Below are 15,365 nucleotides of genomic sequence, written 5' to 3'. Positions count from 1 at the left end.
CCCTTCAGAGCAGAGATTAGTGGGGGCAGCATTGAACCAACTGAAATTTACTTCATTTCCCAGACTCTATCTAATTCCACTGGGAGCTGCACGTGGAGTCAGATCTCTCTCTTCCAGCCTATCATCTAGGGGCAAAATGGCATCCCAGGGACTTTAGAGCTCTGACCCCCACCCCAGTCTGCACGGATGGGGAGAATAAACTGCAGAGTTCTTGGTGTCCCTGAAGACACACTTCCCTCTTTCTTTCCAACACTCAGTCTCATCACTTTATTTTCCTTAAGCCTTCTGTGGCTGATTTCATTAAACACTTTCTCCCAGTCTCTACTTTTCTGCCCTCTAATTTCTACATGCTGTGTATTTAGCCCCTCCAGCTTTCTATTTCTATGCCTGAAGTCTTCCTATTGCTCCCAAATCCTTGTGCTTTCTGGAATTCACAGTCAGGTGCTACAATTGCCTGTATCGAATCCTCTTCTCTGACGTTCCCTGTGCCATCTTGTTCTTGGACCTTCCCTGGGGACCCAACTTCCCCTGTGGCCTGTCTCAAGTGGTGGCTGTTTTCTCTGTTAAACCGCTTGTACTCAAAGTTGGGAAAATGCCCTCTTTCCTTCCCACTGCTGCTTCCAGAACTTCCTCCACCATTCTTCCCCAACTGCCTCAGTATTTACTCAGATGATATCAGACGACACCCCACCTTCTCTCCTTGTGTGACTCAGAATCACGGGTCTCTCTTTCTCCCTCGTTCCTTAAGGATTTTAACCATGCCGTTAGCAATAACTGCTTGCTTCATAATGTCCATTTCAAACATCCCAATCTCTGACCACCATCTCCAAATTTCCAGGTCACCCTCTTTAGTACCCTAATGCCAGTCACACTTTGTCACACCAAGGTACAATCTTGTGATTATTCTACCTTTTCATGCCCCTCACTACTACTTTATTCTCACTTTTTAAAAAATTCCATGGACAATGATCATAGTTTCCTGGCATATACCCTCAAGAGAGCATCCCTGGCTTCTCTCAGTCACACTCATATGGATAAATCACACTCTCATGAATCTATTTCTTCTTTTACACTGAATAGCTATCCCGATGACTGCATACAATTGGAGTAAAACAGGCATTAAATGACTTCACTTCAAATTCATGACACTAACTTCAAGTTAATGCTTCTTCAATATTGTATTACACACCCCTGTCCCATCCAACCTCCTCCTTTTCTACATTATTTAGTACTTCTTTCTCTTAAGCCTCCAGTGTCTCCTCACTACCTTCACTCTCAGCCTGTGCTGTGGTTCTTATTTCACTGAGAAATAAAGGCAGTAAGAAGAGAGCTTCCAAATGCTCCATCACCAAGGGAAAGCCCACCTTCCACGTGAAGTGCCCATTTCACCAGGCTCTGTCCTGTTGTGACAGCTACAGCTGTCCCTGAATCTGGCAAAAGCCAGCCCCTAGGTTCCATCCCCTCTTGTCTACTTTCCCATGTCTTGTAAAATTCTCCCTGTTTCTAGGATCACATTCATCAGTGTCCAAGACTGTTATTTTCCTCCATCTTAAAAAAAAATCTCTCTTGACCCCACCCCATTCTAGTTTCTGCCTCATTTTTCTGTTTTCTCATATAGCAAAGCTCCTAGAAAGAGCTGTCCAAACTTCCTGTCTCTAAATCTTCTTCTGTTATCTCCTGAATCTACTCCAAATCGGCTTTCACCTACATCACATCACAAAAGTCACCAAGTCACCCTTGTCCCTTCAATGCATTCAACAGTTGATCTCCCTCATCAACTTGACTTTCCTCCTTCGTTTCCAGGACTCTGTATGCTCCTAGCGGGCCTCCTCCCTCACCAGCAAACCTATCTCTGCCTCCTGTAGGCTTCTGTGCCTGCCGATGGTGAATGTCCTCCAGCTAACTCTGTGCACACGGTCCTGGTCATTTTTTCAAATAAATTCTTAAAAAGTACTTTTTATGAGTCAATGGATTTTCCCTTCTAAATGCAAATCTAATTCCTGCACAATTTGGAAAACATAGGAAAAGTACAAAGAAATAAGGCAAAAAATATTTGAGAATCTCATTTCCACCTATTACTAACATTCTGTTCTTCCTTTTCTGTCTTCTCTATATGTACATATCTACTCACGTGTTATGCTGTATAAATCCACATATGTATACATATAATAAACATGTATCATTCTCTATGTGTGTATATATATTATAGATAGATAAATATAGATTCATATATTTTCCATGATATGTTTTGCTATTATAGTAAATTTGTATGATACAATTACCACATGTATAAATATATGCAAATATGTTTTTTTGCAGACAATCAATTAATTAGTTGTAGAAACCACGTGTTGGAGTTTAGGGAAACTATGCTGCATTTAAAAAACAAAACTGAAAACAACCGTCAGGAGCTGATAAAAGCCTTGAATCAGATGAAGTATGAAATTACACTGAGAGACAATGAATCCAGAAGCTTAGGTTTGTGTTGCTTTTTTTTTCTGTGTATGATGATTTGTTGGTTTTAGGTTTTGTTTTTTGGAGATTTTGATTTAAAGCCTTCTGATTTTAGGGCATTTTGCCTTGATTAAACACAATGAACTGGTACCCATTCTTTTATTGTGGGACATACAGAAATCAGGTAAGAGATTATCACTGATTCACTCTCTCATCTCTACCTTGACGATGCTCTTCCTGTTTTCTGTCTCTGAATTGTGCCATCCTGGATCCACCCCACAGATGCAGCCGTAGACCTGGGCATCACCTGTGAGCCCACCTGCTCTCTCTTGCACACTCCCAGTCAGGCAGCACACAGTTCTCTTGATTCCTCATCCTGCGCATCTTACAAGTATGCCCGCATTTTCCCCCCGCCCTCTCCACTACACCAGTCAGCTCCTTCACGCCTCACCTGAATCACCCATACTCCTGATTTTTCTCTCTTCTCTTCAGTCTTGTTCCTACCTATTTATATTGACTTTAACCAAAGTGCAGACGACACCTTCAGTGGCTTCCCATCTCTGCAAGATAAAAATCCCTGTCCTGTGCTTCCCCTGGATAGTCAAGCCTTCCTCGCATTCTCAACCCCTGGCACTAGTAATCAGTTCTCTGTTCCTATACTGTCTTTTCCAAGATGCCATACAAATGAACTCACGTAGTGGGGAGGCTTTCACTTAGCACACATGCATCCAATTGTTTTGAGACCAATCATTAATTATTATTATTTTTTTTAACTTCTGGGTGGCATTCCATTGTGTGTATTTACAATGGAAACAGATTGTTTATCCTTTCACCAATTGAGGGTGTTCTGAGTTTTCAGCTATTACAAATAACTGTTGCTGTAGATTCACATACATTTTTTTATGAAGATAACTTTCCATTTTTTTAGGATTATTACCTAAAAGTCAGGCTGATGGAGCATATGGCAAGTGCATGCTTTACTTTGTAAGAAAGTGCCAGACTTGCCAGAGCAATGGCACATGCCTATACTCCTGGCGACTCAGGAGGCGGGAGCAGGAGAATCACAAGTTCAATGGCAGCCTAAGCAACTTAGTGAGACCCTGTCTCAAAATTAAAAATGAGAAGTGTTGGGGATGTGGCATAGTGGTTAAGCACCTCTGGGTTCAATCCCTGGAAACAAAAAGAAAAGAAACTGCCAGATTTTTCCATAGTGCATGTGCCATTCTGAATTCTCTACAGCAACGTATGAGAGTTCAGTCACTCCAGTTTATTACAGCCCTGCTAGGGTTAGAAGATCTGAGTTTTAAGTTCTATTTCCTCAGTAGCTAATGACGTTGAACATTTTTCCATGTACTTTTTTTTTTTTTTGCCATTCATCTTCTTTGAAGAAATATCTTTTCAAATCCTTTTGCCCATTTTTTTAAATTGACTAGTTTGTTTTCTCACTGAGCTTTGAGAATTCTGTATATTAGCTGGATATATGTCAGATGAATATGTGAATTGGAAATTTTTTCTTCCAGTCTGTGGTATGTCTTTTCATTTTCTTTATTATGTTCTTCAGAGGGCAAATATTTGATGAAGACTAATATATTAATTTTTGATGAAGACTAATTATCATTTTTTCTATTGTGTACTGTTTTATTTGTTTAGTTATTTATTTGTTCTGCGTTGTATCTAAGACCTCTTTATATAGCTCAGGGTCATGAATATTTTGTTTTTAAAATTTTCATATTTTTTATGTTTTACATTCATATTTTTTACTTTTTTAAAAAAATTATTTATTTATTTGTTTGTGGTGCTGAGAATTGAACCCAGTGCCTCACATATGATAGGCAAGCCATCTACCACTGAGCCACAATCAAAGTCCCTGTATTTTACTTTTTTAAAAAATATTTTTTAGTTGTAAATGGATCTTTTTTATTTTATTCATTTATTTATATATGGTCCTGAGGATTGAACCCAGGGCCTCACGCATGCCAGGAAAGTGCTTTACCACTGAGCCACAACTCCAGCCCTGTTTTTTACTTTTTCTAAAGATAATTTTTAGAAGTGATATTTGTACAGACAAAGGTTCGATATTTTTTTTCCCCACATGGATGCCCAAGTGTTCTAGCACGTTTTTGTTAACTGTATTTTTTTGCATTGATTGCTTTTGCACTTTGAATTTGAATTACCAGAAGTCAGCATATTGTCTGGCAGAAAAAAATAACTCCATAAATGTTAGTGACTTGAATTCCAAAATCAATCAACCAGGACTGGAGACAGAGCTCAGTTGTAGAGCACTTGCCTGGCAGGCAATCCTTAGCACTGCAAAAACAAAACAAAACAAACAAAACAGAAGAAAAAAAATTTCACCTATATATATATGAATCTGTACTCTGTTCCACTAGTCTACATATCTATTTTTATATAATACCATACTGCTTTGATTTCTGCATTATGTATATCAGTTAAAATTGGATTGTGTGAGGTCTCCAAGGTATTTTTTTTTCAGAATTACAGAAGAAAATTCTAATGAATAGTACAAATTGGGTCATTAAGGGATTATATAAAACAAATTATAAAGATACAAACTTTACAAAATGATATGAATCAAAGTAACAGAGGAAATCATTTGTAATAAGTTTTAGTTTTATTTCCTTGATTTGGAAATGACAGTTGTATGGGCCTCTGGTGTAGTTCATTGTGCTAGGCTTAAATTAAACATTGCTTTAAAAATAAATATTAGTCACTAATATTAGAGCTATACATTATAGTATTTTGATTTTGATAATTCTCATTTAAGAGTATATTTCTCCTGAATACTAAATTAATCTGGATTCATTTACTAATCCCCTTTTTAAAAATGTATCATGGGGGGAAATATCCCTGTGGCTATTAACTCAGAAGCACTATTTTTCTTCTCTTAGATGAGAAAATGGTTACCCCGAGTGAGAACGAAACAGCATCTAATAGATTTGAAGCCTTGAAGTTCTTTTTTCCACATCTAAGGAAAGTTGCCAGGGTCTATCCTGATGTAATCATTGGCAAAGGGAAAAGAGATGGTAAGAAAACTTGAAATTGAAAAATTAAATGTAAATATTTTGATGTTTGGGGATATATGTTTAAGTTTGAAAGTATAATTCATTACGATCATACTCAAATTGATTTGTAGGCCACCAGTCTATCTGACAGTAACTTGAACTACCAGCATATTGTCTGACAAATAATTCCATAAATGTTTAGTGATTTGAATTTAAATTCAGTCTTAATACAGAAGCTTTGAAAGTAAGTCAATATGAATCAAATATACATAAAACCTCTGCTAAGTGCTTGACAAATCTGTTCTCCCTGGTTTTGATAAAAGCTTTTCTTAGCTGGTTATCTTCCTATTTCCCTACCTTTCTTGGGGTCAGAAAAAGCTTTACCGAAGGGGTGATGTTTGAGTTCAGTCTTGAAGACTGAGTTCAAATTCACCAGGTATACATAATAAGAGAAAACTGGAGGTTGAAGCTGAAATATTTGGCCAACTCTCCGAATGCCTGACATCTCACAAATCTCATTCATTTCAGAGAGTGAGTGACTTTACATAGAGTGAGTGATTTTACATGTAGGTTCATAAGAACATAACCATTTTCATTCATTAACTTATTATCTATGTCTGTTTCTGTACAAGATTAGCATGATGGTATTTGTGACAGTGTGTTAGTGTTCATTTACTGTAACAAAACACCTGAGATAATCAAAAAGAGGAAGGTTTTGTTTTGGCTTGCAGTCCAGAGTCTTGTGTCCTATTCTGTTAGGGTCTGTGATGAGGCAGCACATCACGGACAAGAACACATGGTGGAACAAACTTCTCACCTCATGGCAGCCAGGAATCAAAGAGGGAGACAGCAAGGGATGGGAGTCTAATATCCTGTTCAAGAGCACACCCCCGTGACTGCAAAGCCTCCTGCTAGGCTCTACCTCTTAAAGGTTCTATCACCTCCCAAGACCACCAGGGGCAGAGAATTAAGCCTGTAACACCTGAGTTTTGGGACATGGCTTGACCCAAGAGTCTAATATGTTGAGTGACTCTTCACAGAACAGATTTGCCAACCCTTTTGCTCTAGACAGCTCCTTGAGATCAGGCCGGCTCTGTGTCACATGCCTCTGACATGTGATCCAAGCCTCTGTGTTAGGATTAGGATGCCACGTGGTGTTGTTCAACATCTGATGGGTTCCTTCTGTGTCCCCCATGCTAAGTTCTGTGCTTTCTCTCATTATGCCACTGAATCTGTACTGTCCAATGCAGTCATCCAGATGATTATTGCCATCTTCCTTTTCACACCTGAGAAAGATGAAGTTTAGAGAGATTAAAGAGCTTTTTGAGTTCATACTTATCAAACTCTTTAACTTCAATCTGGGAATATTTTGAATATAGCATTCAAAATGTACCTAGGAGCACGGGAGGTATAGCTTAGTGGCTGAGGGATTTCCAGCATGGGTGAGGCCCTGGATTTGGTCCCCAGCAACAACAAAACAAAACAAATCAAAATAACACAAAAACACAAAATTGTTTTTTCCCTCTAAGGCTTGGGAAGCCTTTCCCCAAAATACATAGATGGTAGACCCCTCCGCTTCATTCCTGCCTCACAGCGTCCTTGAAAATCAACTGTAGCTGAATCATATTTCCAAATCTGAAAGGCAAACAATAAGTCATCTAGAAGATAACTCAGGAGAATGTCTTCGTGACTTGAAGATAAGCAAAGGTTTCTAAATAAGAGCCCCAAAGTGTGAACTATGAAGAAAATCATTGCTACATTGTACTTCATAAAAATGAAGAATTTCTCTCCATCAAGAGGCAAAACATTGAAAAGGGGACTCCAGAGTGTAAGATGATATTTATAACACACATAACTGACAAAAGGGTCATATTCAGAATCTGTAAAGAGCGTCCATCCGTCAATTTTTAAAATGCAGATACCTCAGTAGAGAAATGGGTAAGGGCTTAAACAGGGATTTCTCAGAACAGGAATCTAAAGGCCAACAAACATATGAAAACGTGTCCAGACTCAAAAGTAATCAGTGGAGCTGGGCAGGCAGCACATGCCTATAAGGCTGAGGCAGGAGGACTGAGAGTTCAAAGCCAGATGCAGCAAAAGTGAGGCGCTGAGCAACTCAGTGAGACCCTGTCTCTAAATAAAATACAAAATAGGAATAGGGATGTGGCTCAGTGGCCAAGTGCCCTTGAGTTCAATCCCTGGTACAAAAAAATAAAAAAAAGTAATCAGTGAAATAACGACTCCTCCTGTTGTTACCAAAGTTAGTTTTTCTTAACTAAACATTTCTCAGTTTGTTATCTGCCAGAATCCGGAAATGATTGTTTTCACTATTTTTTTTTTTCAGTTTTATCTCTGCCTTCTATAAAGAGGATCTTCTGAGGGCCTCACCTAGCCATTCCTGAGGGCCTCCTCCACCTTCCAGGTGGGAAAGGGAAGTGGAGAGGCTGCATGTGTGGCCTGCCCTCATGCAGCAGGATACAGGGGCAGCCAGGAAGACATGGCCTGTCCCCCAGTGCTGCACTTATTATAGGAAATGGCAGGCACTGAGGACGTGGATTCATTCCATCAAACCATTCAGAAATCACGTCAGACTTTTTTTTTTCACAGATGAAAATATTTCACGGCACTTTTTTCGTGTTTGGGGGGTTCCAGTGTGTCCCTAGGAAGAAGAGTAGAGAAATCAGCCATTGTGAGTTAGGTGAAAGCTATTAACAAATGGGAAGAGTTTGATTTTATTCTCACTGTATCATAAGACATAAGAACATCAACATAAGAACATCATGGAGTCTCCAACAGAAATTCCTCCAACAGAAAATGAAAAAATGTGATAAAATTAATATAGTCTGAATTAGTTTTGTAATATGGTTTCAAATATTGTAGCTGCAAGACTAACCCAAGCATAGAAATGAGCACAGAATTAATGCTAAATTATGTTTGCTCTGTGGTTTAAGCCTCCTAATCCTTTGTCTGTAGTTACCTTTGCTCTAGGTATTTCCACGGTTAACAGAGGAGCACATAGTTACCTGAAGCAAACTCTGAACTCCATCATGACTAGGATGACACCTTCAGAAGAGAAGGACTCCGTGGTGATTGTCTCTATTGCAGATGTATGTATGAAAAACTCTCGCCCTAAAGTCTCCAAGTTGCCTTTCTCAGTTGTAATCATGGTGCCACTTTCTTCCTTTAATCAAAACAAACAAACAAACCAAAAACCAAAAAACAAAAACAAACGTAGATGCCTTTTGGGGATTGCAGCCGATATATTTAATCCTTGCTTGGCACAACTAAGAAGAATTAAATATATAAATCTAAAAAGACAACATAATGGCTTAATGTGAGAGACATAAGGTCACTGAATTTTCATTGCATTTGATATGGGGTCCAGGCATACTATAAGACACAGAAATGATATTTACAAACAGAATATTAAAATTGATGCTTCAGTAATTCAATGAAAGGTTGGTATATGGATCCAGAGATAATTTATATTAAGTAACAGTAACTACCATTAATTGAAAGACTCCTTCTACACTGAGGAATTGTGGCCAATTTTTCTAGACATGACTTACAGCCTGCATTACATCAGTGTAAAGTAGATATCGCCATCATGTCTCAGCCTTATAGTGAACTGAGCTTAAAGAAACTAAGTAATTTACCTGGTGATTAATACAGCAGATTTAAATTTTGGTCTCCCCAATGGCTATAAATTTGTACCTACTGCCAGCTTAATAATCACTGTACCATTTTGAAAATTTGAGTCAAACCATAAAGTACTGTAGAAATATTAATGCCATAAGACTTTTTGGAGAGAAATTTGACATGATTCATAATTAAAATGTATATATCCTTTGTCTCAGAAATCCAGACTCTGGGAACTTATCCTTAGGAGATAATCAGGCAGGTGTTTAACACAATAAAAATACAGCAAGATCACATGATAGTTGAGGGTGCAGAATCTAGATCTGCATTGCTGAGGTTCCAATGCCTGGCTCCTGAAGGTGAACAACTTACTTAACTTCTTTGTGCCTCACTCTCCTTATCTGTAAAATCAAGGTGATAATATTATCTATTTGGTAAGTGTGTTTGGGGACAAGATTAGCTAATATATTTAATGTACCCATACTTAGTGCATGGTACAGAGTAAGTGTATCATTGCTTTATAAAAGCATAATATTGACTTATACCACAAATACCTATCATTAACAGGATGATTAAACACTTTGTTATATATTTTTATAATGTGATACTCTGTAGCCAGCCATTGAAAGGAGACTGAAAATCTATACACACAGATACAGAATCATGTCCATATTATATTGCTGAGTTAAAAAAGTTGAAAAACATCACATGAAATTAATGTTATCTATGAAAACGAGAAGGAAGAAGAAAAAGGACATAGAGATAGAGCAGATATATATAGAAGAAAAAGAATTGAGCAAACTTTAGAATAATGGTCTCCAAGATATTAATATTAGTTTTATTTGAAAGCTAAGAGAGGAATCTTTGTTATTCTTCCTTTGTTATTCCCTTTGTTGTCTGAATTTCCAATAATAAAGATGTATTTATATGTAGAAAAATAAGAACCTATAAACAAAACAAGCAATAGAAGAATTATTAGGAAAATAGAAGTCAAAGATTAAATAGTCATTCTAGTTTGTTCTAATTTAATTTCTTACTATTGGAAGCATACCATGTCAAGTCAGCCTTCTGTTACTGTGACAAAATACCGAAGACAATGAACTTAAAAGGAGGAAAAGTTTAGGTTGGCTTAGTGTCATAGGTTTCAGTCCATGGAGGCTTGGCCATGTGGCCTTTGGGCCTGCAGTAGCACAGTACTTCATGGTGGGAACACATGGTGGACAAAACTGCTCACCTCAGGATATCCAGGGAGCAGAGAGACAAAAGGGAAGGACCTCCAACATCTCCTTTAAGAGCACACCCTCTAATGACCTAATTTCCTTTTACTAGACCCATTTTTTTTTTTTTTTTGGTATCAGGGATTGAACCTAGGGATGCTTAACTAGTGAGCTACATCCCAAGCATCTGCCTTTTTTAAGAAAAAAAAATTTGAGACAGGATTTTGCTTAAGTTGCTTAGGGCCTTGCTAAATTGCTGAGACTGGTCTCCAAATTGTGATCCTCCTGTCCCAGCCTCCTGAGCTGCTGTTATTACAGGCATGCAGCACCACACCTAGCTAGACTTCACCTTTTATAAACCATCTTCCAGTAGCACCACATGGTGGGACCAAGCCTTTGGCATATAAGCCTTTGGGGAACATTTTTAGATGCAAACATAACATATACACAAGGCACATCTGTGTAAAATGTGTAGACTAATAAGATATTGGGGAATTAATTTTAAAGTAGAATGTAGAAGGCTTAAGAAGTATAACTTTGATGCCTGGTTTAAATTATAATGTTGTTTCAGTGCATGACAAATAGTTATTGATTTGATTATGATTATGATAAGAAATTCAAATATTATATCATGTCTGATATTTTCAAACAACCCAGTTACATACTTTCAGAGTTGCCTTTCAGAGTACTCCAGTTTGACAACAGAACTGTCATTCTGTCATCAGAATACTTTCAGAATTTTATATTGGATATGTTTATGGATCCTGAGGTCACATCTTGTAAATGCGAAATTTTTTTCCTTTTTTTTAATCATCTGAGAGGGTAAACCATCAAAAGGTTTTCACAAATGATCTGTCATCTATTCTGATGTTTGAAGGGCAGGTGCACAAAGTTTATTCACAGAAAGAAATTTGAGAATTAAGTAATACTGTCTGGAAAAATGTGTGTGTGTGTGTGTGTGTGTGTGTGTGTGTGGTGCTGGGGATCAAACCCAGGGTCTTATGCATGCAAGACAAGCACTCTACCAACTGAGCTATATCCCCAGTGCAATGTAGGGTAATTTTAAAGCAAGTTTACTGTCAGCTAATACACATAAAATGAAGGGTTTTCCCCAAAGAGAAGTTCTTTGCAATAAGTTGTTCTAAGATTACCACAACATTTTTAAGTACATACATGAGATTTTATTTTGGCAGGCAGTGGGGGAGGGGGGTGTTTCCAGGAAATGAACCAAGGGATGCTTAGTTATAGAGCCATACCCTTTTTAATTTTTTTTTTTTGAGGCATGGTCTCATTAAGTTTCTTACAGCCTTGCTAAATTCCTGAGGTTGGCTTTGAACTTGTGATCCTCCTGCCTCAACCTCCAAGTTGCTGGTATTACAGACATGGGCCACTGCACCTGGCTCTAGATACATAAAATTGTTATCCTGATTTTTATGTGTAAAAATAGATTATAATATCTTACCATGGCAAAGGAGAAGAATAAAATATTTTCTACATTGAAGTCAAAGCTTTTAAAGAAAATTGTTTATTTTTAGTGCTCTTAAAGAAAGTGTAAAAACCTAGAAATTATCAGGAAATAATAACATTCCACACATAAATTAAATTGACTTGTAGCAAAAATGTTGTATGAGGCCGGATGCAGTGGTGCAGTTCTGTAATCCTAGCAGCTCAGTAGGCTGAGTCAGGAGGATCAAGAGTTCAAAGCCAGCCTCAGCAGCAGCAAGGTACTAGGCAACTCAGTGAGACCCTGTCTGTAAAAAAAATACAAAAATAGGGCTGGGGTTGTGGCTCAGTGGTCGAGTGCCCCTGAGTTCTATCCCTGGTACAAAAAAAAATAAATAAATAAAATAAAAAAGTTAATACAACTGAGGCATACTTAAACTTACATTTTTTTCTTACTTTTAGAGTAATGAAGATTATTTAAAGTCTGTTGTTGACATGATTATGAAAAGGTAAGTATTGTCTTATAAATTTTAAATTAGCCAGGTTCATTTCTCTATAATACTGTTTTTTTTTTCTGTCTGATTGTATTATTATTTATCACATTCTTTTGAGTGAATGGAATTGTGCATAAAGAATCTGCTATTATTCCTAACCTGGGATAAAGGATAGCTGATGATTTGCTCCAATTTTATAGTTTATTTGCTTACTGGAATTCAATTTTTTTCATGCAATAGTTGTTATGATATTAGCCTTCATGAAATTGGTTGCCCCCAAGAGAAACTAAATTGTGTTCAAAACACTCTTATATTTCTCACGGCATGAAATTACTTCACCTCTTCTGCTTACAATCATTGGAACATACTGATGAATCATTATGATATTATTAAGAAGGACTTTGAGCTGGGCACAGTGGTGCATGCCTGTAATCCCAGGGGCTTGGAAGGCTGAGGCAGGAGGATCCAAAGCCAGTCTCAGCAACTTAGTAAGGCCTTGAGCAATTTAGCAAGACCTTGTTTCAAAATAAAAAAACTGCATAAAAAATACTGGGTATATGGCTCAGTGGTAAAATGCCTGGTACAAAAAAAAAAGAATAATTTTGAAACTTCTTGATTATAGATACATACCTGTAATCTCAGAGACTCAGGAGGCTGAGGCAGGAGAATTGTAACTTCGAGGCCAGCCTGAGCAATTTAACAAGACCCTATCTCAAAATAAAAATGAAAAAGGGGCTGGAGATGTAGCTCAGTGGAAGATCACCTCTGGGTTCAATTCCCAGTACCAGTAAAAGAAAAAAAAAACAAAGGAAGGACTTTGGTAGGAATTGTATTGTTACGAATTAACATGACACCCGTGGATGTTGAACACTTTTTCAAGAAGGTAGTCATTGAGCTGATTGAGCATATTGAGATCACGCATATAAAACTTTGTCCTACTTTATTTAAATTTTCAGGAAGTAAAACACAAACATTTTCTTGAAACTTTAACATATTAATAAAAACTAATGCCTAAATTTAAATCCTATTTAAAAGCATATTATCTGTCTCTAACAGAAGACCATTTAAAATGTTCTATCTGGTCTTCTATCCTTTCTCTCCATGGTTAAAGCTTCAGTGAGAAGGAGTTTATGTATTTTAGTGATGTCCTTATTAGTCTGTCAATATTAACTTTTAAATGTAATCATAGTTTTCCAAGGAGTTATGGACAAGAGTGAGACTTAACCCTCCCGTGCTGTGGTAGTCTGGTTCCAGGGGTCACATTGCTATTCAGTAGGACTCTTACTCATTTCAAAGTTATGCATTTAAAAATGATGTGGTGTTATTGCTTAGTTGAAACTACTTTATTATCATAAGATATTAGTTCCCTTGTCAAGTGTGTGAGGACTTCTCTGATCATAACCTAAAAATTTCAAAGTTCTTGTAATTTTTATGAGGAAATGAATTTTATATCATATATCTTAATGTTTCAATCTGTCATGAACTTATAAAATGAATACTTTCAGTAGTGGTTACATGATGTGGTAACATATATCAATAAGTAAAATAATTCAAAAGAAAATATTACATAGCTATGTATAAAGAAGTTATATCAAAGTATTTATGTTATTTTGGTCAATTCAGTATATATTCAATTATAAGCCACCATTTACTTACATTTACAGATTCAGAAGGCAAGTGAAATCTGGATCCCTAGAGGTCATTTCAGTACCAGCCTTTTTATACCCAGATAGGTTACATACCCAGCAGCCAACTGTCTCAGAGCGTAAGAGGTATGATACATACACGTTGTCCATCTTTTCAGATTTGAATATGAGATCCCAAAGGGCGAGAATGGAATTGCAAATCGTTCTTCATATCAGTATCTAGTTTAGTGTCAAATTACCGTAAGGTTTTTTTTTTTTTTAAGAGAGAGAGAGAGAGAGAGAGAGAGAGAATTTTTAAAATAATTTAATTATTTTTCAGTTTTCGGTGGACACAACATCTTTATTTTATTTTTATGCGGTGCTGAGGATGGAACCCAGCACCCTGCGCATGCCAGGAGAGCGCGTTACCGCTTGAGCCACATCCCCATCCCCTGTAAAGATATTTTTTTATAATTTCCTATAAATGAGGCATATCAGAAAGAATATTAATTTTATTACATAGATCAAAATGTAACAAAATGAAATAATTACATAGGTAATGTTTAGCCTAGTTTAGCAATGGCAGGTACTTCCCATTGAATAAAGACGGGAGGTTTCTAGTGTAAGTTTTAGTATGAACTTGTCCACTTTTATTTAATATTGCTACTGTGCAGTGAGTAAACTGTAAAAAAAAAATGTTTTGGATTACTGAAACATGTTTTTAAATTAAATAATAATGACAAACATTAACAGATTTTATTGCTTATCTTTAGTTGGCACATGAAACAAGTATTGGATTTTTGTATATTGATGCTGTATGCCCAATCCAAGGCCATGTATTATTTACAGGTGAGAACTTGGTATATATGTAATTGAAAATACTATTTTCTCCTTCCTTCTTTTAAATCCTTTCTTCCTGTTATGGTTTGGATATGAGGTGTCCCCCAAAAGCTCATGTATGAGACAATGCAAGAAGGTTCAGAGAAGAAATGATTGAGTTATAAGAGTCTTAACCCAATCAGTGAATCAGTCCCCTTATGGGATTAACTGGGTGGTAACTGAAGTGGTAGGGTGTGGCTGGAGGAGGTGGGAATTGGGGCATGGTGTTGGGGTATATATCTGGCCAGTGGAGACCTCTTTCTCTGTTTCCTTGATGTGAGCTGCTTTCCTCCACCACACTCTTCCACCATGAAGTTCAGCCTCACCTTGAGCCCTGAGGAATGGAGCTAGCCTTCTATGGACTAAGACCTCTGAAATTATGAGCCCTCAAATAAACTCTTCCTCCTCTACAGTTGTGCTGGTTAGGTCATTTAGTCACAACAGTAAAAAAGCTAACTAAACATTTCCTCAATTGTGTTCCTCCACCTTAGTTTGTACCCAGAAAATAGAATATATCATTATATCCAAATGCCAAAATGAAGCTTGAATTGTTTCTATATTAACATTCTTGCAGGGTTCACTGTAACAGAG

At 37.2% G+C, this 15,365-nt stretch overlaps 1 protein-coding gene across 1 annotated transcript in view; it reads left to right on the top strand.

The window, feature by feature from the left end:
* The window catches only part of Mgat4d (MGAT4 family member D), a 45,532-nt gene that overhangs the window by 12,842 nt on the left and 17,325 nt on the right, over nucleotides 1-15,365 (top strand). The window contains exons 2-7 of the mRNA XM_048813438.1: nucleotides 2,320-2,478; nucleotides 5,364-5,498; nucleotides 8,451-8,584; nucleotides 12,239-12,285; nucleotides 13,935-14,042; nucleotides 14,669-14,744. Of these exons, the coding sequence (XP_048669395.1) occupies nucleotides 2,320-2,478; nucleotides 5,364-5,498; nucleotides 8,451-8,584; nucleotides 12,239-12,285; nucleotides 13,935-14,042; nucleotides 14,669-14,744 (659 nt within the window). The remainder of the gene's footprint in view (nucleotides 1-2,319; nucleotides 2,479-5,363; nucleotides 5,499-8,450; nucleotides 8,585-12,238; nucleotides 12,286-13,934; nucleotides 14,043-14,668; nucleotides 14,745-15,365) is intronic.

The sequence above is a fragment of the Marmota marmota genome, unplaced genomic scaffold (genome assembly GCF_001458135.2).
Source record: "Marmota marmota marmota unplaced genomic scaffold, marMar, whole genome shotgun sequence".
Classification (NCBI taxonomy): Eukaryota; Metazoa; Chordata; class Mammalia; order Rodentia; family Sciuridae; genus Marmota; species Marmota marmota.
The sequence above is the reverse complement of the archived record's forward strand: the minus strand, read 5'-3'. Positions and strand labels throughout refer to the sequence as shown.